Here is a 23,532-nt window from a genome sequence, read left to right on the forward strand (position 1 = left end):
TTTCACAATTTTCATATTCATAATGTGGCCTAATGGGAGCATATACCTGTGCAAACAGCTTCTTCCCCCCAGCCATCAGACTCCTCAATACTCAGGGACTGGACTGACACACACACACATGCACACCTGTACACCATCCAACTTTTGCACATAGAGTTGCACTTTAATTCATTGTCACTTTATACCTGGCTGCTACCTCAATAACTGCTATGTCCATAGAACACTATTGCATAGTATGTTATGTTTACATTTAGCATTTTAGAAAGTGTCATCTTTTTGCACTACTCTATTACATGTGTACTGGTCGGCTCTGCACTGTCTCTCACTGTGCCTATATTGTCCTGTTCCTTTTAGTAATTTATTGTACTGTCCCGTACTTTTTGCACACGTTTGCACGTGCACTTTATGTAGAAATGTTATTTAGTCTGTGTAGTCTCATGTGGTTCTGGGTTTGTCCTATGTTGATTTATGTAGCACCATGGTCCTGGAGGAACGTTGTCTCGTTTCGCTGTGTACTTTACTAACTGTATATGGTTGAACGACAATAAAATCGACTTGACTTGTCTACAGGTTGAACTGGAGCATGCAAGAATTGACTCTTGTGGGACTCCACACGTCATGGATGTCCACTCAGATTCATAGTTGCCTGTGTTCACATAGTATCCCCTCCCTTCTAGATATACATTTTTTATTTTTTGTGATTTTTCTCCCCAATTTGGAATGCCCATTTCCCAATGCGATCTAGGTCCTCGTGGTGGCATAGTGACTCACCTCAATCTGGGTGGTGGAGGATGAATCTCAGTTGCCTCCACATCTGAGACTGTCAATCCGCACATCTTCTCATGTGTCTTGTTGAGTATGTTATCGTGGAGACATAACGTGTGTGGAGGACCATGCTATTTGCCGTGGCATCCACACACAACTCCCCACATGCCCCACTGAGAGCGAACCACATTATAGCGACCACGAGGAGTTTACTCCATGTGACTCTACCCTCCCTAGCAACCGGGCCAATTTGGTTGCTTAGGAGACCTGGTTGGAGTCACTCAGCACACCCTGGATTCGAACTTGCGACTCCAGGGGTGGTAGTCAGCATCTTTAGTCGCCGAGTTACCCAGGCCCCCTAGATATGACTTTAACCAGCTGAGGACCGTCCCAAAGAGCCTTACCCAGTATTATAATGAACATTACTCCACTCCACAAAATGCATTTATTTTTCTGTTTGATATACAGCAATTAACATTTTTCCTAACTAAATTCTAGCTTGTAAATTTCAAATCTCAGAGGCTTTTAACTGTGTGTGAATTGTGTCTTCCACATCAATAGGCGGCGATCTTGTACATCTTCCATGTAGAAGAAAACTGTTCTCTGTCTGACTGAAGAAGTGGAGAATGAGAATTTGCAGGATATTGTACTGTTTCTAAGCAAATACAGTAAAGTATTTAGAGTTTTTGGACAGAAAAATCAACACTGACTAGAGTTAAACGAAACAGTTTATTAGGAATACATTTTGTTTTGTGCAGTACTCGATAGTTTTGCCGTCTTTCAAGCCGTGTGATGTTGAGCTCAGGTATTTAGAAGTTACAGCTTTCAGAATAGGCTGTAAGTTAACATGGCCAAACACAAAACGAAAAAGCTCATTATTGAAGAAGGTAAGTGTCAGAATTCTGGTCATTCTCTCATCTGTCTTGTGTATATAGATGTTTAGAAACTGGTGTAACATACTCAAAATATTATTATTAATATCATTAATGTATTTTGTTAACATGTACATGTACTTCTAGATGAGCCAAAGCAAGATGTAGATGCGATGAATCCTTTTTCTTTCAAGGAGTTCATCAGAAACAAGAACCAGCAGTCCTGCACTACAGATGAGGATGAGGTTAGCAAAAACATGACAAGAGTTCCTGTTGAATCTGTTTATGAGAATAATGCACATTACACATACCTAAAGTATGGAAATAACATTCTTGGGTAGTTGACAAATAACGTAGAGATGAACTAGGTTAAAGGGGTCATGAAATGCTATTTATAATTTTATGATATTCCTTGAGGTCCAATGATAATGTTATAATTTTTTATTTTTTGGGGGTTTTTTTTGCACCAAAATAGTCACAATTTAGTAATATATGATAATTTTCCAACCTGTTTTTGGCTCTCTTTCTGAAACACTCGGTTTTGGACCAAGTTTCTCCTTAACTTCAACGTTAACACCCACTGTTATGATTGGCTAACATCATGCAGCCCCTTAAATTCAGCATACTCAGTCAGTAGAAAATGAACAAGCCCCTCAAAATTATAAAAACAATTGCAGGGTTTACACATATTGCACATCCAACACATTGCATCCGAATATATTAAACTGTTCATCTCAAGCGCAACCGTTAATACTCAGCACCATAACCTCAATCAAACAGTCATGACATTTGAAATATTCATGAATGAATCAATATACTTACGTTTTTGATAGAGTCCAAGTGTTTTTAACTGCCCCATCCTTCAATAACAGTTCCTTTGCAAAGCTTGAATTGCATTGTCGATGCTGTCATGAGTCGGGGAAAAAAATGAACACATAGTCCAAATAAAATGCAAAATAGTCCAGATGTGTCCCCTTTGGTGTTATGTTAGGAATAGTTAGCCACGCAAATCCTGCTCTCTTGACTTGAATTGCACGCCAGTGGGCGGGGCCAAAGGTGCGTATGTTTTGGGATGTGTAAATACAAATGATCAATGTTTCGTGACGTCACGAACAGACTGATTTCAAAACAAGAAGTTTCAGCAGGGTGGCAACTATTAACTTTCTTTTTAGACTGAGGAGAAAGATTTGAGTTGTGAAATGTAAGTCTAAATATCAAGGAAAATTTGATTCTCCATTTCATGACCCCTTTAAAATGGTTATAAACTTGCACTGCTTGACATGTCATGCCAACAAATTTCGTTGCAGTTAAATTGTCTTTTTTTTAGATAATGTTTCTCCTCTGATTTTCTGAAGGTATATGGTGGCACATACCAAGTTGAGAAGGACTATAACTCCTCTATAGGCTTTGTTCCCATGGGGCAATTCTTCACAGACCCCTCTGTCCTCTCACAGCCTTCTGAGAGCGAACCTGAGGAGGGATGGACTGGGACTGAAGAGGCTCAAGACTTTGAACCATGTGGGACTTTAGACAGCAGTGCATACTCCGAGCAATCATCTCTGTGCAGTGAGGAGAGGGAAGGGAATATAACCGAATGGGAAGTGGCCAAGTTTGACTTCCTGCCAAAGAACCATTTGGTCAGAAGCAGCACTGGAAGCTATGAGGGTGATGAAGAGACTTCAGTGATTGATATTTCCTTCCACCCTAAGAGAAGCAATGGTGAAAATGGGACAAGGAATCCCCATCAGGTATTTAGTGTGCGACGTGCGTGATATGAATTTTTGCACATACATGAGGCAATTGTGTGTGAAAATTTCAAAATGCTTTGAAAGTTTATTAAAGAAATAGCCTGCCCAAAAAAATAAAATTCTGCCATTAATTGCTAAGCGTCATGTTGTTCCTAACCCATATGCTGGTTTCTTTTTTAAAAAAAAACATTATTGAACACAAAAAGAGCAGTTCTGAAGAATCTTCATGCAACTCATTTTCATACAATGGCTTTTATAGCTGCAAGATCCAAAAAAAGGACAAAAAGCTCCATAAACGTAACATGAATGTAGTTCATACAACTTGTGTGCTGTATTCCAAGTTTTCTGAAGACATGTGATAGCTTTGGAACAGACCTAAATTAATTGAAAATAAGTTGTGCACATTTGTTATTTTTATGGTGCTTTATTGATCTTTTTGGAGCTCAACAGTCCCTCTTCATTGTATGCTTTTATTGCATAGAGAAGAGCAGTTTGAAAACATCATTAGTGTTTGATTGAAGAAGAAAAAGTCACAGAATTAGAACAACATGAGGGTAAGCAAATAATGATTATTTTTTATTTATTTATTTTTTTTACTTACTCCAAGGCATGTTATACATTTTTAATGTGTTTTAGCTAAAAGAAGAGAATTCTCTACTTAGAAAGCAAGTCAAAGAACTCCTTAGAAGATCAGAAACTGACTCCGAAAGGTAAGCCATTTATACAGAATGTGATGTTTGCACATTACTGAATGTGAGTTCATTAGAGCTAATGGACTGAAGGAAACAACTCTGGTATTTGAAAACGCATCTGTTTCTTAAGATTAATACTCAGAATTCAATATATATTCAATAAATATTTGATCTGCTAATTATTTTCTAGATGTGATTTCTAATGATTGTGTTTCATGGTTGTAATAGGATCAAACATCTCACAGAGGAGCTGCACAACAAGAAGTTGCAGGATGAGAGCGATGCTAAGGCTCTGGAGACAATGGTGCAGTCAGTAGAACAAAATCTTCAGTTAATGACGGTAATAAGCTTTGTGATAGAACTCATATGACAGAGTAACTTTATTGAATTAAGTAAAAGTAATGTTTCTTTTTTTAACCTCTTTATAATGTAAATCTTTAAAAATACATTTTAAAGGATTGTTCAGGAAATTCAAATTCACCCTCTTTTTCCAAAACAGAAGCGAGCAGTCAAGGCTGAAAACAGTGTTTCAAAATTGAAACAAGAGATACAACAACTCCAGGTTTGACTTCTTTCTATGCCCGCAAGTACACTGAATGACTTGTATATGTGTGGTTATACAATTTGATACATTTAAACACTAGTTTATTTACTGTTATTCAATTATATTTACTACTTGTTATTCAAATTAAATCTCATCCACCATTAAAGCCTCAATTATTCCAAGATATTAAAGGGTTAGTTCACCCAGAAATGAAAATTCTCATTTACTCACCCTTATGCCATCCCAAATGTTTATGACTTTTTCTTCTGCAGAACATAAATTAAGATTTTTAGAATATATCAGCTCTGTAGGTCCTCACACTGCAAGTGAATGGTGGCCAGAACTTTGAAGCTTCAAAAAGCACATAAAGGCAGCATATAATAATAATCCATATGACTTCAGTGGTTAAATACATGTCTACAGAAGTTATATGATAGGTGTGGGTGAGAAACGGATCAATATTTATATAATTTTTACTATAAATTTCCACTTTCTTTTGTTTTTGTCAATTTACACTCTGTGCATATTGCCACCTACTGGGCAGGGAGGAGAATGTATAGTACAAAAGGACTTAATGTTGTTCTTGAATATTGAAAGTCAGTCATACACATCTGGGATGGCATGATGGTCACCATTTTTGGGTGAACTATCCCTTCTAATGTCATTATTTCATTCTTGGGGTTATTTTTTATATTTATAACTGGTTGTATTTTTTTCAGAGCCAGCTTGAAGGATATAAAAGTGAAAATGAGAGGCTTAGATGTGGACAAACCACTGCCTTAACCACGATGCGACACAATGCGCAAGTGGCCTCTGAATACCTTAACAAAGCGGCTCAAGATGCAGAAACCTCTATCAAGTATGTTTAACAGTTATTGATAAATTATAGCATGCTCTTCTGCTGTCACTATCAGAGATTCAATTCCTTCAACAATCATCAGGCATGTAAATTAATCCAACTGATATAAAGTATCATTGTACTGGATGTGTTTTAATTACTCATTTTCTGTTTACAGGCAGCTGCTGACAGGGAGAGATACACTGTGTCTTGTATCCCAGTTATTGACATCAATTGACAAGATCACAGAGATTCATAACTAAGATTTTTAATTGCTTCCTTTTGCATCCAAACACCTTGTCCAATACACTATAAAGTCACTGTAATCAGACGTTAGTACTTTGTATTTCGTATTATTTATCCCATTCATTAGTTTCATGGTTTTATTGAAACTCAAAATTAGGTGAGCTAGGCACTTTTATAGTCAATGAACCATGTGTCTACCTGTCATGCTGGACCACTCAGATTGATTGAAATGTGCATGTCTTTTTAATATAGCAAACAAATTAAGCTTTAACAGGAGCATTTATTAGGGATATTACCAATGAAATCTAAGATCTGTTGTGCAATGTATGTGAGTATTCTTTACCAAGACTGTGCACTTTTATTTAAATAATGACTCCTAAATAATGAAGTCCTATCTTAAAATACTATTATATGACAGATTATCAATTTCTTAATTTTACTTTACACACGCTTTAGTTATTTGTGTTTAAAAAAAAATACTTTACTAATCAGAGTTGAATAAAGTGCCTTATTTTCATATAATGCTCTTTTACTAATAAATAAATATTCTATATATATATACACTTTGCTGTGCTTTTTTTTTTTTTTTAATATTTGATTGTTTAGGATAGATGTCTTCAAGGGATCGTTCACCCAAAAATGAAAATTCTCTCATCATTAATCACCCTCATGCCATCCCAGATGTGTATGACTTCCTTTCTTATGCAGAACACAAAGATTTTTAGAAGAATATCTCAACTCTGTTGGTCCATGCAATGCAGGTGAATGGTGGACTGAATTTTGAAGCTCCAAAAAGCACATAAAAGCAATCCATACGACTTAAGTGATTTAATCCATGTCTCCTGAAGTAATGTGATAGGTGTGCATGAGAAACATCAATATTTACGCCCATTTTTTTCAAAATGTGAAACTGGAGAGTTATAGTAAAATATTACTTAAATATTGATCTGTTTCATTGCTTCAGGGGACATGGATTAAACCCCTGGAATCATATGGATTACTTTTATGCTGCCTTTGTGATATTTGGAGTTTCAAAGTTTTGGCAAACATTCACTTGCATTTTATGGACTTGTTTCATGGTTGTGCAGGACAACGCAGAGACTCTCAGCATGTGGAGGCTCATGATATTCTCTGCGATCAACCCACAATTTAACCATGCGCCCCATTGAGAGCAGAACCACTAATCGCGACCACAAGGAGGTTACCCCATGTGACTCTACCATCCCTATCAACTGGGCCAATTTGATTGCTATGCCGAGTTTACGCTACACTATTTTAAGCCCAATTTTCACTTGCAGACAGTTTTGTGGAGATCGCCAACAAAAGCCTGAAATCGTGGGCAAATCGGAGCTCGCTGCCTTGAGCGAAGATCGGAATATATGAACTATCAAAGACGCGATTTGAGAGAATCACCGATGTCAGCGAGATATCTAGAATGTGAAATATCTGGACCGGTCTATGACTCCAAATTCCACAATGGAAATACAAATTTTCCAAGTTTTGACTGAATACAACTGCAGTGTTGACCTACAGCCAATGAGAGAGCAATAAATGGGGCACGGTAAGTTTCAGTTAGAGGAGTTCAGATGTACCTGCAACAGAACATCAACTAGCATGGCTGCGGTATCAAGAAAGTCTCATTGGACCGAAGAAAAATTGGAGGAACATTGGCGGGATGTTGATGTTTGCTCTGAACTGTACCACAACTGGGTGGAGAAAGAGAAGACTTGGAGAGAAACTGCAAATTCTCAGGTAAGCATATAGGTTGATTTTCAGTAGGAGCTACTTTTTCATATTGTAACAATAAAATATATGACGCCTTTATGAGATTAAAAACATACACATCATATTCTGAAATGCATAACATGATCATGCATTTGTTTTCGTATAACTTCTCTTGTGTACTCTGGGAGAGTTATAGGGGATTCCTCAATAGTGAAATGTCTTGTAATGTGTATTTTGAAAACGCTACGACTTCAGTGACAAGACAGACAGTTTTGTAATATGAACGGTACCACAATACGACGTCTTTGAAAGTTGTGTAATGTGTAGGAGCCATTAGGATTTCTGGCTGGAGTCACTCAGCACGTCCTGAATTTGAACTCGCGACTGCAGGTAGTCGACGTCAATACTCGCTGAGCTACCCAGACCTCCTTACTAATTGGGACTTTTATTTTGAAGAGTCCTTGTACATGACGTACTGACTACGCGCTCTTCATAGTTGTTGTGTGTTGTTTTTTTTAATTATTTTTATTATTAAACTACATCATGTACAAACAACATGGCAACAATCATGTATATTTGCAATATAACACTGAAATCAGGTGCAAAAGTGCATTGCAGAAAAGCTAGGGTTTGTTTTTTTAAATAATATTCTTCTATTATTTCAAAAAGATTTTATGCATTTTTACTTTTCATAATTTGAAGGGCCTTTGTGTAAGAAAGAAACGCATTGTGAAATAAGGGTTGTGTTGTTTTACTTGCATGACTATCTATGATCGTACAGAAGTTTGATCAAAGACAGAATTATTCTTAACAGATTAAATAGCCACATTAAAATCGCAGTGATAATCAGCCATTAAATACACATCTTGTAAAACGATTTACAAAGACCTAAACTGCCCTGTGGGTAACATGCTAAAAATTATGTCAATGCAATAAAGTTGAAATAAGTGTGATTATGCTGGCAAAATGTAAGATGTTAGTATCCTTTAAAAATGTGTGTTTTCAGGTTCTGCTTTATTTAACATGGCATTGAATGACTTGCTTGTTGAGAGGGAAATAATCCAGAGGCATATTTTGGCTATTGAGGATTTTCTGGGAGCAGACAGTAGCATCATAGGACTACTGTCATCTGACAGCAACAGTGGTGAGAGAATAGATGCCACAGTGTGGCTGTATTTTAAAACCTAGTGAGCTGCCTGCCTTGACACTTTGGGCATCATGTGTGTTCCAAACATGCCTAAAATGCTGTTCAGGCAGGCAGCTCACTAGGTTTTGAGACAGCCTTTGAGTGTAGGACTTGACATTTTTTTTTATTCAGTGAATTACAGAAAAGACGTTTAACGTTCATTTATGTTTCTCACAGCAGATGATGCTTCTGACGACAGTGGACCTACAGTTGAGGTCGAGGTAAGAATCTAGCCCTCTGAATACTCTTTTCACCCTATAAAAATGAAACAAATTGTTTTTCTTAATTATTTAATTGATTTGTAAGCAGAGTGGTGACTTGGAATCAAAACGCCAGCGGATTCAGAGAGAGATTGATGAATTAGAGAATACACTGGGCGCTAATCCTGCAATGGTAATTTTGACAGGTAAACAATATTATTGTTAACTTTGTATGTTCAAAACAAATTTTTAGTTTAAAGGATACTTGAGTCATTCCGGTTTGAGAATAGCATTCATATAATGCAGTTTTTGTACTTGGAGACAGAAATGCATCATGCTTGAGGATCACCAGGGGTTTTTATACTTTTTTTTTTTTTTTCATATTTAAGGACCCCTAAAATATAAAGGCAGATATAAAGTATTTTAATGTATAAAAGTAATGTATACTTTTTACCCCTAACTACATGCAGGTTTATTTTTATTCCTACTTAAAATCTATGGCTCTCAATAGAATAAAATAATCACAATGTCACAATTGATCATGAAAGACCAGTCTTTACAAAGCAGAATTTAACATTAATGTGATACAAAGATTAATTAATATTGATCTGACCATTCATTAGCATGGTTTGCTAATTATTTTATGGAGTGGACACAGTGTGTTTGATCTAGTGCTGTCAGTTGATTCATTTTTATATGGTTGCATAATCAGTGCAAAGAGTCTTAAACTCTCATCCACCACAATATGAATCATCCAGTAGACAGTCACATTTCTGTCACAAGTCCCATCTGCGCTTGTTTTGTACAACAAATGACATTAATGGGTTCTTTCCCCATCATTTGATCACTGTGATAAAATTATGGGGAAATTGTGTGTGTTTGTGGTGAGTGTAATGACTCTGGGCAGACACATCACAAAGGTTTTCTCTTCAAAACATTTTTTTTCTCTTTAAAAAAATATTTTTCTCTCTCTTCAAAAAATTTATTTTTTTTCCTGAGCCTGTGTCTTAAATGTTTTTTTTTCTCTTCAAAAAAAGCAATGCGGTACCAACCTTGGCCACCAGGTGCCACTATCAGTAAACATGTAATCTTATGCTTTTAATGCTTTCTCTGTTGCTGTATGTCATGTGCAGAATTTCATGGTGAAATTTAATTATAATAATATATTTTAATATAACAAGTTGTCTATGCTTTTGAAACACACTCTCTTCTGCAGATGTGAAGAGTTCCAGATGATGACTGTCAAATAAATATAAAAAATATTGTTGGTCTGTCTAAACATGAGCTAGACAGTTATGTTGATGTAAAATGCTCATCCCATATGCTGACATTTCATTTACTTAAAGGAATATTCCGGGTTCAATACAAGTTAAGCTCAATCAACAGAATTTTTGGCATAATGTGTATTACCACAAAAATACATTTTGACTTGTCCCACCTTTTCTTAAAAAAATGCTCAGTGAGTTACAGTGAGGCACTTGCAATGTTTTATAAGTGAAATGGGGCCAGTCTGTAAAACACTATGTTAAAATACATACTGTTTCAAAATTATATCCACAAGACATAAACAATATGTGTGTTAACATGATTTTAGTGTGATAAAATAACTAACCTTTTCTGTGTAAAGTTATAGTCGATTTTACAACTTAGTTGCCATGACGACGTATCACTGTAAACCCTAAAACAATCACAAAAATTACAATTTAAACTACTTTACAGCTCAAATAATACACACATTTTAACAGAAGAATGAATGTAAGTGCTTTACTAATTATAAGCTTCACATTTTTGCCTTTAAACCCTCCAAATATTGGCCACATTCACTTCCATTTTAAGTGCCTCACTGTAATCCTGATTTTTGCTTCTTTTTGTTTTGCAAAAATTTTTTTTTTTTTGTGGTAATCAACATTATGCCACAAATGCTGTTGATTGAACTTAACTTGTATTGATCCCGGAATATTCCTATAAATTGTATTTTGAAAGCAACTATGCATCATATTGTGGCTATATACTGTATTTGTATTATTTTGAGCTCTATAGTGTCATATTTTATGGTGGGCCAGGATGCATCACAGCTAGCCTACCACTGGATGTCTGTTCTCGATCCCTCTATAAAGAAAGGCCCTTGGTCCAAAGAAGAGGATGAGGTATGAGAACATTATTTTGGATAAATCTACTTTCATTTAAAACTGCTAAAATAAATGAGAGGAAATGAGTGCATAGCTTTTGCTCCAGATAACCCATTTCCATCATGGAAGACAGACGTTTCTGTTTTAAAGTCTGTCAGAATCATACAACCATGTTTTCAAGTTTTTCCACAAAATTTTGCTCTCGTCTCAGTTGTTGCGTTAGGCTGTTGCAAAATATGGCCTCAAAGAATGGTGAAAAATCAAAATGGAGGTGCCAGGCAGGACAGATGGCGCATGTTGTGACCGGTATGACCCATTTCAGACTAAATTCATTCATTTAACGAAATCGAAAATGAACATTTGTGATGTCATTTCGAACAAAATCTGGCCAAAAAGGTGTTTCAGTGGTTTGTAACAGCTAACTGGGCAATCATTTAGGAAAGCTTCTTTCCGGCTGCTAAACACCTTCTTACTGCAATTGGTCCACGTAATCAGTAGGTGTGACCTAGAGTTCCACTTTTCTTGAGGCCGACAACTAATTCTGTTTACATTATTTAGTCAGTTAAGGGCCTACTTTTACTTGGCCACTTCATGGGTTTTTATTGATCCGATTGGAAAAAGCTCATTTCATTTAAACTTGGACACATCAATGTGTCTCTGCCAAATGGATATAAATCCGATCTTCAATTCCAGCGCTATAGGCATTCCGGGCAGTGAATTGAAAAGATGTGCTTTATTATTTGATTCCAAGTGTGTGTCTGTGTATGGGTGGACTGACTATGTTTTTCCCCTCAGGGCTTCTCTTAGATAAGACATGTCATGGGCGTTAGCAGCGCTCATTGTGTTTAGTGTTTATAAGTGTTTAGTTTCATCAGTGATCTGCATCAAATAAATGAGGAAAAAAGGTCTGCCTCTCCTACTACATTCATCTCTTTCTTTGTTTTTATTTACTGCAACGTAAGCCCAATGCAAATATTCGGTAACAGCTGTTATGTTTCGCATTCTTCCCATGCTGATGTAGCACTGTTTGGGCGGGGTAAATTTTACACATGTGACTGCAACAGCCAGATGCATTTAGACTTAACCAGTTACATCTGGAATGCATCTCAAACCACGTCCCAAAGTGGTCTGAGCGATCGGATTGCAATCCGTCTCAAATGCATTTCGGAGGGCATTTACATCTAGTCTTTTCATGATCGGATAGCTATCTGATCAGTGAAAATGCATGAAGTGTAAACCGGTCCTAAGATAAGTCAACATGAACACACCGCCCTGCATTTATTAGTGCGCTTGAGCAAATTAGGGCTGAAACGTTTAGTTGATGTTATTGGCAATGTCAACAATAAAAAATTGTTCGACAAATGACTATACGACAATGAAAATGTTTGATCTCATTTAATATACCATGAGATCACATTAAACTCCAATGATGATGGGGGCCTGGGAAGCTCCACGAGTATTGATGCTCTAATGATGAAATGAAAATCTCTAATGTTTACGTGCGAGAGCATCACTGCAGTTCACTTCTGACTGAGGAAAGGAAGAATTACTGTACTCACAGTCCAGATGCAAACCTTCCAAACAGCTTCAGGTGATGTAGATCACAAAGTATGAGGGAATTATAATGCAAAAATACTAAATAACTAAATACAGATGCATTCTCATTGTGGAATAAGCGGAGCTGGATCTGCCGTGTCGCTGATGCAAAACTTGCATGTCGAGCTCTTAAAAGGAAACATCCCGGAGTTACATCTTTAATGCAGTTATATTTCATGTGTTATAGCTTTAATAAAGTTTAAATAATACAGAAGCAGATCATGTAAATAACTACAAACTCCGAAACTGGCATTTGCCTGTGCGGTCAGCACCTCTTTTATGAGTAGCACGAATGTCCCGATCTAAGGGGGAGAGATTGAAACTTCATCTGGCTGGTACAGATTCTGTCACGGGGATGCTCGACCCTCAAGCACGCGCTTGCTGCAGCTAGATTATAACATGATGGCTTGCGACTTATTGAATCATAATATATATGTCACTGTGCATTTCTTATCAAGAAAATTGGCAATATGCAGCTTTATTAATAAGAGGGAGTTTGTTTTTTTGTGAGTTAAAGATGGATTGAAGCGAACAGAAAGGTGAGAGCGGGTAGTCTTCGCCCCATTATACACTGCAACAAAACACGTTTATGATTTGTTTTTGTTTTGGCTTGTTTTCCCAAAATAAATATTGAAAACTCCTTAAAAACAATGTACATTTACTTCAGCAACTATACTGCAGAAGAAAAAAATTGTTATCTGAGAATGTTGAATATAATATAAAAAATCCTTTAAAAAAGAAGCATTCACCTGAGAAGCGGCATATAAGATATTTAGACTTGCTTTTAGAGAATAGATCTTGAATATAAGTATATTTTGTCTTTACTGCACTCGCAGTAAAATACATTTATTTACAAAATACACTTGTATTTAAGATACATTCTCTTAAAGCAAGTCTAAATATAATATATGTTGCTTCTTATCTAAATGTCTATATTTTTTTAAGGATTTTTAGACAACATTAAACATAGAATTATAGATTTGCCTCATTGCACCGATATATGAAAGTTATTTTATACTATGCATATATTTAGTTAAGAATATTCCAAAATATGTTCTGGTAATTTTCTGAAAATATTAATAAGCTTAGAAATTTTACACTTGACTGTTGTTAAATTATTCTTAAATTATTGTGTATATGACCATTTTGTTGCTGTTATTTTTGTTTTGTTGAATAAAAATTCCTTGTATTTGTATGACATTTAGTAATGTTTTAATGTTACACGCACTGATCACTTTATTATGGTCCTAATAAAATGCCTGATATGGTCTTCCACTGTTGTAGCCCATCCGCCTCAAGGTTTTAACATGTTGTACAGAGTGGTTATCTGTGTTACTGTAGCCTTTGTCAGCTCTAGTCTGACCATTCTCCGTTGACCTCTCTCATCAACAAAGAGTTTCCGTCTGCAGAACTGCCACTAAGTGGATGTTTTTTGTTTTTGGCACCATGCATGAAAATCCCAAGAGATCAGGAGTTACAGAAATACACAAACCAGCCTGTGTGTCACCAACAATCATGATCATCATCATTCTGATGGTTGATATGAACATTAATTGAAGCTCCTGACCTGTATATGATTTTATCCATTGCACTGCTGCCACATGATTGGCTGATTAGATAATCGCATGAATAAGTAGGTGTACCTAAGTGCTCCGTGTGTGTAGTTTATAATTTTAATTCTACAAGAGAATCAAAGTCCTTATAATTACAATAACATTTTAAAATCTTTTTCATATTACAGTAATTATTTTGGTACAGTGGATACCAAAATGCTGGATATTATTTGTAATTTGCCAGGTATTTAGTTATAGGTCTGCGTAAGGCTCCATGAATTGTCTTAAACATGTAAAGTGGTAAAACGGAAAGAAACATTGGGTTTTTAGTATGCTTTCTTTGAACGGAGTATCAATTGTTGGTCCATGAAATTAGTAATTGGTCATTTGTGATGATTCGAGGTATTCAAATACACAGTGCTCTTAATATGTGACACATGAGTGTCTCTGTTGGTTTTGTTATCGATGTAGGCTAAAGATAAAAGGACATTTAACCCTTAGTTTCACCAAACACACTTGTATATTGGGGTCTTTAGAGACTCCGGCATTTACTGTATATCTATTACAAATGGATCTACAAAAATGCCCAGATTTTCCAAATATTTTGAAGACAAAGGTTCAGGTTTGGTATAGAGGAAGTGGGAACCAGTTTAGATGTTTCATTTTTAATGTATCAAAGAGAAAATGCAACAAATCTAGAACAGGATTCATTACTTTCACTCTGAAATTTAATGAGACGCAACTGGCTGTCAAACACACATTGTTAAGTTACACATTAGTATATGCTCAGGCACTTATTGTGTCCAAATAGATGCTTAACTTCAGTAGTAATTTCAATAGGTATACCCAAATCATACTGTTCATGTGTTGTACTTGCTATAGTTTATTTCCACATTGTTTCTTTATCAAATAGGAAATATAAATCACTGAAACGACAGTGCCACCTTGAGCAAGAACTAGCATGTATAATATGTATGTGAAATGATGATAATCCACCATTGTTGCACAGAAAATAAAGATATAATACTAATTTATCTTGTAATAAACAAAGAAATAGATATCATGTGATAGATATTGATATGGAATAATCATAGAAATATGATTTATGGAAGTGCAAAAGAAAAACCAACACTCTTATATGCCTAGTGTCTGACCCTAATGACACTTTTGGTACTTAAGCCATTATTTAAAAAACAAAAATGTGTTGCACTATTTATAAGAGAAAGATTGAGGAATACTAAATAGGTTTGGGCACAGCTCCATAAAATGGATGAAGTGCAGGGGTGAAATGGTGTCCCAGGTCACTGAATATTCGAGGTATGCGTTTAAGAGTTAAAATAATGTATTCATAAAGTCATAAAGACCAAATACTGTATCCAGTTGGCTGGATCTTCAGTTTCAATTTGATGTATTCATTCACGCAAGCAAACACACACACAGAGTATTGCATTGCACTGTACAATTTATTATGTAATAGAGGGAAATTGTAAGAACTGATAACTGGAAAAGGGAACTTGTGCCACAGTGCTGGATGAACTTCATTTCCTGAAGCTGTTTATCTGAGTTAGACGTGTAGTGTAGTTTAGCCTTACAAGGAGCTTTCAAACAACACATTTCAAGCCAAGAGACAGTTCTAGTCATGTCTGATGGCCCAGGCGGTTTTGAGATGGAGGATGATGATGAGTGCTGGGCACAGCTGGAGGATTACAGAATGCTTCTCATCAAGACCATTGAGCCCTCCAGGATAACGCCTTATCTGAGACAGTGTAAGGTGCTGAGCAGTGAAGATGAGGAACAGATCTACAACGACCCCAGTCTGGTTATCAGACGGCGAAAAGTTGGTAAGAGTAGACAGACAACCTATTCAATTCAACTGTCAGGATTTCAAACGACGAGCTGAAGTAGCCTATAATCTGAAGTGTTATGTTTAGTAAAGCGACATTATTTTAACTGCATAGACTACTTGAGGAATGTCTAAATGTATTCGCTCTTAGGTGTGCTGCTGGACATTTTACAAAGAACTGGACTGAAAGGATACGAGGCATTTCTAGAAAGTCTTGAGCTTGATTATCCAGACGTGTACCGCAAAATCACCGGCAAAGAACCTGCTCGGGTCTTCTCCATACTTATTGGTGAGTAGGCTATTAATGGGAGGCGGTGTATGACCCCCTAATGGTTTTATGAAAAACATGTTGAAGTAGCTCTGTGTCTGTCCCCTCAGACACAGCCGGGGAATGCGGACTCACTCAGTTCCTCATGAGCGAGGTGTCTCGCCTACAGAAGCTCGCACAGGACGAGCGGAGGGCGAGGCGCGAGATGTCTGCGCAGGCGGCGGAGCAGCTGAACACCATCCGCCAGCTGCAGCTGTGCGAGACTGAGCTGCACAAGCAGCAGGAGCGCGTGCAGCGTATGCGAGAGGAGCGCGCGCATGTTTGCGAGGAGGCGCGTAAACTGAGAGACGAGAATTACCGACTGATGCACGATCTGACCCGACTGAGCGAAGAGAAGAACTGTGCGCTCATGAGCAACCGAGACCTCCAGCTGGAGGTGATATATGTATATATCAGCACATGTTTTCATTACATTTACATAATGGGTCTCCTACAGTCATAACTGCATGGAATACTTGTAACCAGTTACATCTGGAATGCGTCTCAAACCACGTCCTAAAGTGGTCTGAGCGATCGGATTGCAATCCGTCTCAAATGCATTTCGGAGGGCATTTAATATTCACGTGTTGGGGATAAAATTATCTGTAATCTAATTACTTAGTACAAAAAAAGGTAGAACAATAGCTACATTACATTTGAAATTCTTGTAATCAGATTACAGGTACTGACCTTTATTTTAGTCAATTAATTTTATGTAGCCTTATTACTTGGGTGACACGTTTTTCTAAAATGTTATTATTTATGTAGATTACATTAAACCATTAATGATTATACTGTGTAGGACAAACTCTGTGTTTCTGTGACAAGTCATTTTAAGTGAGAAACTTCTGGTCATTCGTGTGAATGTGTGCAACAATGAAGAAATATAGGCTAGACATTATTTGAATTCATTGAGCGTAAAAACAAACTTAAGTTAAGAGTTTTAAAAAAGTAAATGTAATTAGCAATCTATTTTTTTTTATATAGAAGTAGGCTAATTACAATTTTAGATAAGTAATTAGTAATTTGTAGTTGATTGCTGTTTTGAGTAACTCTCATAAGTCTGTCACACTGCAGGCAGGACACTTGAAATGAACTGAAATAAAATAATGATACAAATAATTATTGTATCATTATTACATTGAAAATGTAAAGTAATTGGTGACCAGATAAGTTATAAAGGAATAATTTACAGAAAATGTTATATATTTTTTTTTATATGGGGCCTTCAGTTCCTGCAAAAGGGGGGCTTTTTACACCAAACACTATTCTTTCACTTACTGGACAGTTTATAAAGTGCAGTTAAATACGCCACTGTTACTGAGACGTATTTACTGACAAACAGATGACATTGTAATTGATTTATTACAAATTTGTCAGTTGAGCAAGGATCGAACTTGTGACTTCTCGCACTTAAAGTACAAAATATTCCACCAAATCCAGGTAACGGGCTAAGACTAAAATTGTATAATCACCCCTATGGGATTAACTATGGTGTTGATATCTGTGAGTGCCATTGTATGTCAGGTATTGGGAAGAGCATGTTAACTGGGAAAGGGCAAAGTCTAAGAGAAAGTGTTAAATAAGTAAACCTAATTCTTCAAAATTAATGTAATTTTATTGTGTCTTTTTTCTTTCTCACTGCCTTTTCTTTCCTTTTCATTAGATTGAGAGACTAAAGCACAGCTTAATGAATGCAGAGAGTGACTCAAAGATTCAACGTAAAAAGACAATAACCTTGAAAAATGCAATGGAGCAGAGGCCGAGTCAAGAGATGATTTGGCAGATGCAGAGGGAAAATGATCTCCTCACTGCCCGTATACAAGAGCTTGAAAGTGCTTCCAAGGTAAATACGTTTTAGTAGTTCACTGTTGCCATGGCTGTCATAGATCAGTGGTTTTCATCCAGGGGGTCAGAGTCTCAGCAAACCTCCAATGGGGCCATGAAATCAATCAAAACCATGTAAAATAAGTTAAATTAAAGGAATAGTTCACCCCAAAAGTAATAATTTACTCAACCACATGCCATCCTAGATGTACACTCACCTAAAGGATTATTAGGAACACCATACTAATACTGTGTTTGACCCCCTTTTAATTCTACGTGGCATTGATTCAACAAGGTGCTGAAAGCATTCTTTAGAAATGTTGGCCCATATTGATAGGATAGCATCTTGCAGTTGATGGAGATTTGTGGGATGCACATCCAGGGCACGAAGCTCCCGTTCCACCACATCCCAAAGATGCTCTATTGGGTTGAGATCTGGTGACTGTGGGGGCCATTTTAGTACAGTGAACGCATTGTCATGTTCAAGAAAACAATTTGAAATGATTCGAGCTTTGTGACATGGTGCATTATCCTGCTGGAAGTAGCCATCAGAGAATGGGTACATGGGGGCCATAAAGGGATGGACATGGTCAGAAACAATGCTTAGGTAGGCCGTGGCATTTAAACGATGCCCAATTGGCACTAAGGGGCCTAAAGTGTGACAAGAAAACATCCCCCACACAATTACACCACCACCACCAGCCTGCACAGTGGTAACAAGGCATGATGGATCCATGTTCTCATTCTGTTTACGCCAAATTCTGACTCTACCATCTGAATGTCTCAACAGAAATCGAGACTCATCAGACCAGGCAACATTTTTCCAGTCTTCAACTGTCCAATTTTGATGAGCTCTTGCAAATTGTAGCCTCTTTTTCCTATTTGTAGTGGAGATGAGTGGTACCCGATGGGGTCTTCTGCTGTTGTAGCCCATCCGCCTCAAGGTTGTGCGTGTTGTGGCTTCACAAATGCTTTGCTGCATACCTCGGTTGTAATGAGTGGTTATTTCAGTCAAAGTTGCTCTTCTATCAGCTTGAATCAGTCGGCCCATTCTCCTCTGACCTCTAGCATCAACAAGGCATTTTCGCCCACAGGACTGCCGCATACTGGATGTTTTTCCCTTTTCACACCATTCTTTGTAAACCCTAGAAATGGTTGTGCGTGAAAATCCCAGTAACTGAGCAGATTGTGAAATACTCATACCGGCCCGTCTGGCACCAACAAACATGCCACGCTCAAAATTGCTTAAATCACCTTTCTTTCCCATTCTGAAATTCAGTTTGGAGTTCAGGAGATTGTCTTGACCAGGACCACCCCCCTAAATGCATTGAAGCAACTGCCATGTGATTGGTTGATTAGATAATTGCATTAATGAGAAATTGAACAGGTGTTCCTAATAATCCTTTAGGTGAGTGTATATGATCATTATTTCAAGCTTGATTACAATTCCTAATGCCATCTAACGCTCTGCGGATGCATCAAGCACTAGGAAATGTACTTGATCTTGAAATAATGATCATGACAGAGACTGCAATGGCAAGACGCACAGTGACAAATTAGTTACATTTTGGTCTTTTTCACCCAAAACTGATTGGATGGCTTCTGAAGACATTGATTAAACTACTGGAGTCTTATGGATTACTTTTATGTTGTGTTTATGTGCTTTTTGGAACTTTAAAGTTTTGGTCACCATTCAGTTGCATTATATTGACCTACAGAGCTGAAATATCTTCTAAAAATCTTTGTTGTGTTCTGCAGAAGAAATAAAGTCACACTTAATTTTTTTGTCGAACCGTCTCTTTAAAAATAATATATCTAAATGTAAATGTAAAAAACACACACACACACAAAAAGATGACTGACCATATCTGAAACATCTGGAATCATGAAATGAATCATGATTATTTATTTTAATCTAGTGACACTTTTGAGAAGGGAGGGGATCGAATATTGTATTGGACAATAGGTGACCTTGGAATCAATAAAGTTAAGAACCACTGTCTTAGACATTCAGGATAGCTGAATATAATATCAATTAAACACAATAATGTTTTTCCCTAAAGGAGCATGAAAATCTTGATCCACAGTCCTTAGAGGATTTTAAGCAACAGAGTCAGGCTCAATACCAAGAGCTGGTGAATGACGTCTACAATATTCGCAGAGATCTCCATGATGTAGAGAAGCTACGTGATAAGGTAGCCTCTCTTTTTATAAATGCAGACTGTTAAATAGTTTTTTAGATAAGACCTGGGTTCACAGTAAATTTCATTTTAATTATTAATATGAAATAGTATGAAATTGTTTTCAGATAGTCAGTATCTATATTTTTTATATTTTGTGTCATTGTGTTTTTTGTATTTTAGTATCGAGAGGAGAAAGATGAGTTGGAACTGAAGTGCACAATGTTAAAGAAGGACTCCACAATGTATCGTGACCGAATGGAAGACATCCTGAAGCAGCTGGAAGAGGTCATCAAAGAAAGAGACATGGTAATGTTATTGTGTGGGGGGACCACCTTAAACATTGTCTTGGGCCCTCTGATGAAGTGGAGGGCCCACTAAGTTCTTCTATGATTTTGTGGCACAGTAGCCCCCCCCCCCCCCACAATTATTTGACACATCCCTTTTGATAGGCTATTTCTACGAGAGAGGATTACCATTTGGAGAACTCAAAAAACCTTCAAGACAAGGACCAGTATCGCAAACAGATCCGGGAGATGGGAGAGCGCTATGATGAACTTCAAGTCAAGTTGTTCCGAACTCAAGGCGAAGTTCTTGCTCTTCAAGCAAAACTCCGTAAACAGAAAACCCCAATTCAAGTGGTACGCATGCTTAAAAACCACGCATTTGCTACACAGAGTGAGCGTTCTATGTATTAATGGCACAAATGAAACATTAGTTTGCCTGATGAGTTAGGCTTCCTGTTTGTCGGTCTGACATAGGAATATTATTTATAGGCAGAAAATGTACAGCCATTGAGTAATGGTTTATACAATGATTTGTATGGTGTTAATTACTTTTTATCCCTCAGAACTCAGAAGACAGTTCCTTGCTGAGTTCGTTTGAGGTAATTTTATTATGTAAATTCAAACAAAACACCATTCAGAATTCACTGCAATATTATGTATTATTTTTATTCATTAAACTTTTTGCTTACATTTTATTCACAGCTGAAAAGTCAGACTAGTGAGGAGGAGTGCAGAGAGAGGTGTGAAAAGGGTAATTCTGTCTATTTTTCCTCCCATATCATGCTAAAATTAATTGGTTGATCTAAATGTGACATACGTGTAGTCGCATGAGCAATGTCAACAATGTTTTCTTTTTTGAACATTGTTCCTTTAATCCTCACACAGACATGAGTGAAGAGTCACAGAGCCAAACATCTGGGGAGTACAATGTAGGCATCTTTTTCCCATTTGAAAAAATAAAAGGGCTTAAATGGATAGTTCGCCTAAAAATGAAAATTCTCTCATCATTTACTCACCATCATGCCATCCCAGATGTGTATGACTTTCTTCTGCAGGACACAAACAAAGCTTTGTTGGTTAATGCAATGCAAGGCCTTTAAATCTCCAAAAAGCACATAAAGTCATCATAAAAGTAATCCATACAACTCCAGTGTTATAATTCATGTCTTCAGAAGCGATCCAGTTGGTTTTGGGTGAGAACAGACCGTAATATATATCTCCTCATTCACTATACAGCCTGACAGCAGTCTCCTTAATGATCATGATTTCAAGCTCTATTACACTTCCTATAGCACCATCTAGCACTAAGAATTGTAATCAGGATCTTGCCTAGAGACTGCAATGGCAAGAAATACTGTGAAAAATGTGTTACATTTTGGTCTGTTCTCATCCAAAACCAACTGAATACCTTCAGAAGCTTCAACGTTTTGGTCACCAGCCTTGTAAGGAACTACAGAGCTGAGATATTCTAAAAACCTTTGTTTGTGTTCAGCAGAAGAAAGAAAGTCATACATATCTGGTATGGCATGAGGGTGAGTAAATGAAGAGAGAATTACATTTTTGGGGCGAACTATCCCTTTAATAATATCCCCATTCTTGTTGTTTTGATCTGATATGTCAATAGAAAAGAAGATGTTTATACATCAATGATAGTGGCATGTGTTTTTCATTCCTGCAGTCTTGTTTGTTTCCGGAAATTTTTCCTGAGGAAGACATATTAACTAACAGCAAAATTAGAGGACGATGCAACTTCTATTACAGGAGGTTGGTCTTTTATTCTTTTATAATCGCTTTTAATCTAACCATCATGTCATAGCCCAATGAGTTGTAATAATCACTTTTGTGAACAATATGTTTCTGTATAGAACTTATCTCTTGGTTCTAAAGAAATGCTCCTAATGTGGTATTATGACAGGAAACGTGCACTAAGAACCAAAAGGTTCACAGTTAAAGAGAATGTGCAGTCCAACCTGGACAACACTACTGGGAGTGATACAGATGGGATGTGACACACTGCTTTGGACAAGAAATGTGGCCTGTTCTGAAGACATCACATATTTGACTATCATAGTTTTCTTACTCTAAAAGTATTTTCAGTCAGTAACTGATATTGTTGATGAGTCTAATCTGACAAAGTTTCTCTTATTTATTTGTACTGTACAGTATGTAGTATATGAATCATTATCTGTTCGTACAATGTACATGATACAACATAGTGCATTTGTTTTCTATATTGTTTCATGAAATTTCTTTGAACTTTAAAATGACATCCAAAATTCATGTCCAAATATTTGTTGCTTTTTTTAATTAATTTATGCATTTTACAGCAGTCCTCAAATGATAATAAACATATGATATGATTAGTTTTATGATATTGTATCATATGACTTTTTAACAGTTGTTGTTATACCTGTTTTTGTGTTGTTAATGAAAGCTGTTTCACCTGAACATAAGAAAGATTAAACAGGAAATATGGCTCATGTTTGACGACTTAAAGGAATAGTTCACCCAAAAAGGAAAATTCTCCCATAATTTACTCATCATCATGCCATCCCATACACTAATGCAATTTTTAGAAGAATATCTCAGCTCTGTAGGTGCATACAATACAAGTGAATGGTGACCAAAATGTTTACACTCCAAAAAGCACAGAAATGCTGCATAAAAGTAACTCAAATGGTCTTCTGATGTGACCCAATGGGTTTTGGGTGAGAACAAACCAAAATAAAACTCCTTTACTATAAATCTTGACGTCTGTTCTCACCCAAAACTAATTGGATCACTTCAGAAGACAATCACTGCATACAAATATCCATACTTCCCTTCTATGTAGTATGCCAAAAACAATATGCCAATGGAGTAGTATCTCCGAATCCACAGTATTCATGAAGCATTAAGCGAGAAATACCAAGATGACCTACTATTTCCGTCAAGATTTTGAAGTGCGGATTGACTGGACACTTAGCGATCCCATAATCCCTCGGGAGCTGAGGC

General features: G+C 36.8%; 2 protein-coding genes across 2 annotated transcripts; both read left to right on the plus strand.

The window, feature by feature from the left end:
• The first annotated feature begins 1,369 nt into the window (after window positions 1–1,369).
• LOC127630820 (endosome-associated-trafficking regulator 1-like) lies at window positions 1,370–6,206 on the plus strand. Its single transcript, XM_052108630.1, has 8 exons — window positions 1,370–1,652; window positions 1,785–1,882; window positions 2,993–3,385; window positions 4,022–4,095; window positions 4,306–4,417; window positions 4,577–4,639; window positions 5,341–5,480; window positions 5,638–6,206. The coding sequence occupies exons 1-8, from the start codon at window positions 1,613–1,615 to the stop codon at window positions 5,720–5,722; spliced, it is 1,005 nt and encodes a 334-aa protein (XP_051964590.1). The 5' UTR covers window positions 1,370–1,612; the 3' UTR covers window positions 5,723–6,206.
• Window positions 6,207–15,653: 9,447 nt separating this feature from the next.
• Window positions 15,654–22,868, plus strand: card9 (caspase recruitment domain family, member 9). Its single transcript, XM_052109458.1, has 12 exons — window positions 15,654–15,935; window positions 16,089–16,226; window positions 16,316–16,641; window positions 17,911–18,090; window positions 20,135–20,266; window positions 20,435–20,560; window positions 20,704–20,892; window positions 21,102–21,137; window positions 21,241–21,289; window positions 21,424–21,467; window positions 22,217–22,302; window positions 22,454–22,868. The coding sequence occupies exons 1-12, from the start codon at window positions 15,734–15,736 to the stop codon at window positions 22,545–22,547; spliced, it is 1,602 nt and encodes a 533-aa protein (XP_051965418.1). The 5' UTR covers window positions 15,654–15,733; the 3' UTR covers window positions 22,548–22,868.
• The last annotated feature ends 664 nt before the right edge of the window (window positions 22,869–23,532 follow it).

This window comes from Xyrauchen texanus, chromosome 3, assembly GCF_025860055.1.
Source record: "Xyrauchen texanus isolate HMW12.3.18 chromosome 3, RBS_HiC_50CHRs, whole genome shotgun sequence".
Classification (NCBI taxonomy): domain Eukaryota; kingdom Metazoa; phylum Chordata; class Actinopteri; order Cypriniformes; family Catostomidae; genus Xyrauchen; species Xyrauchen texanus.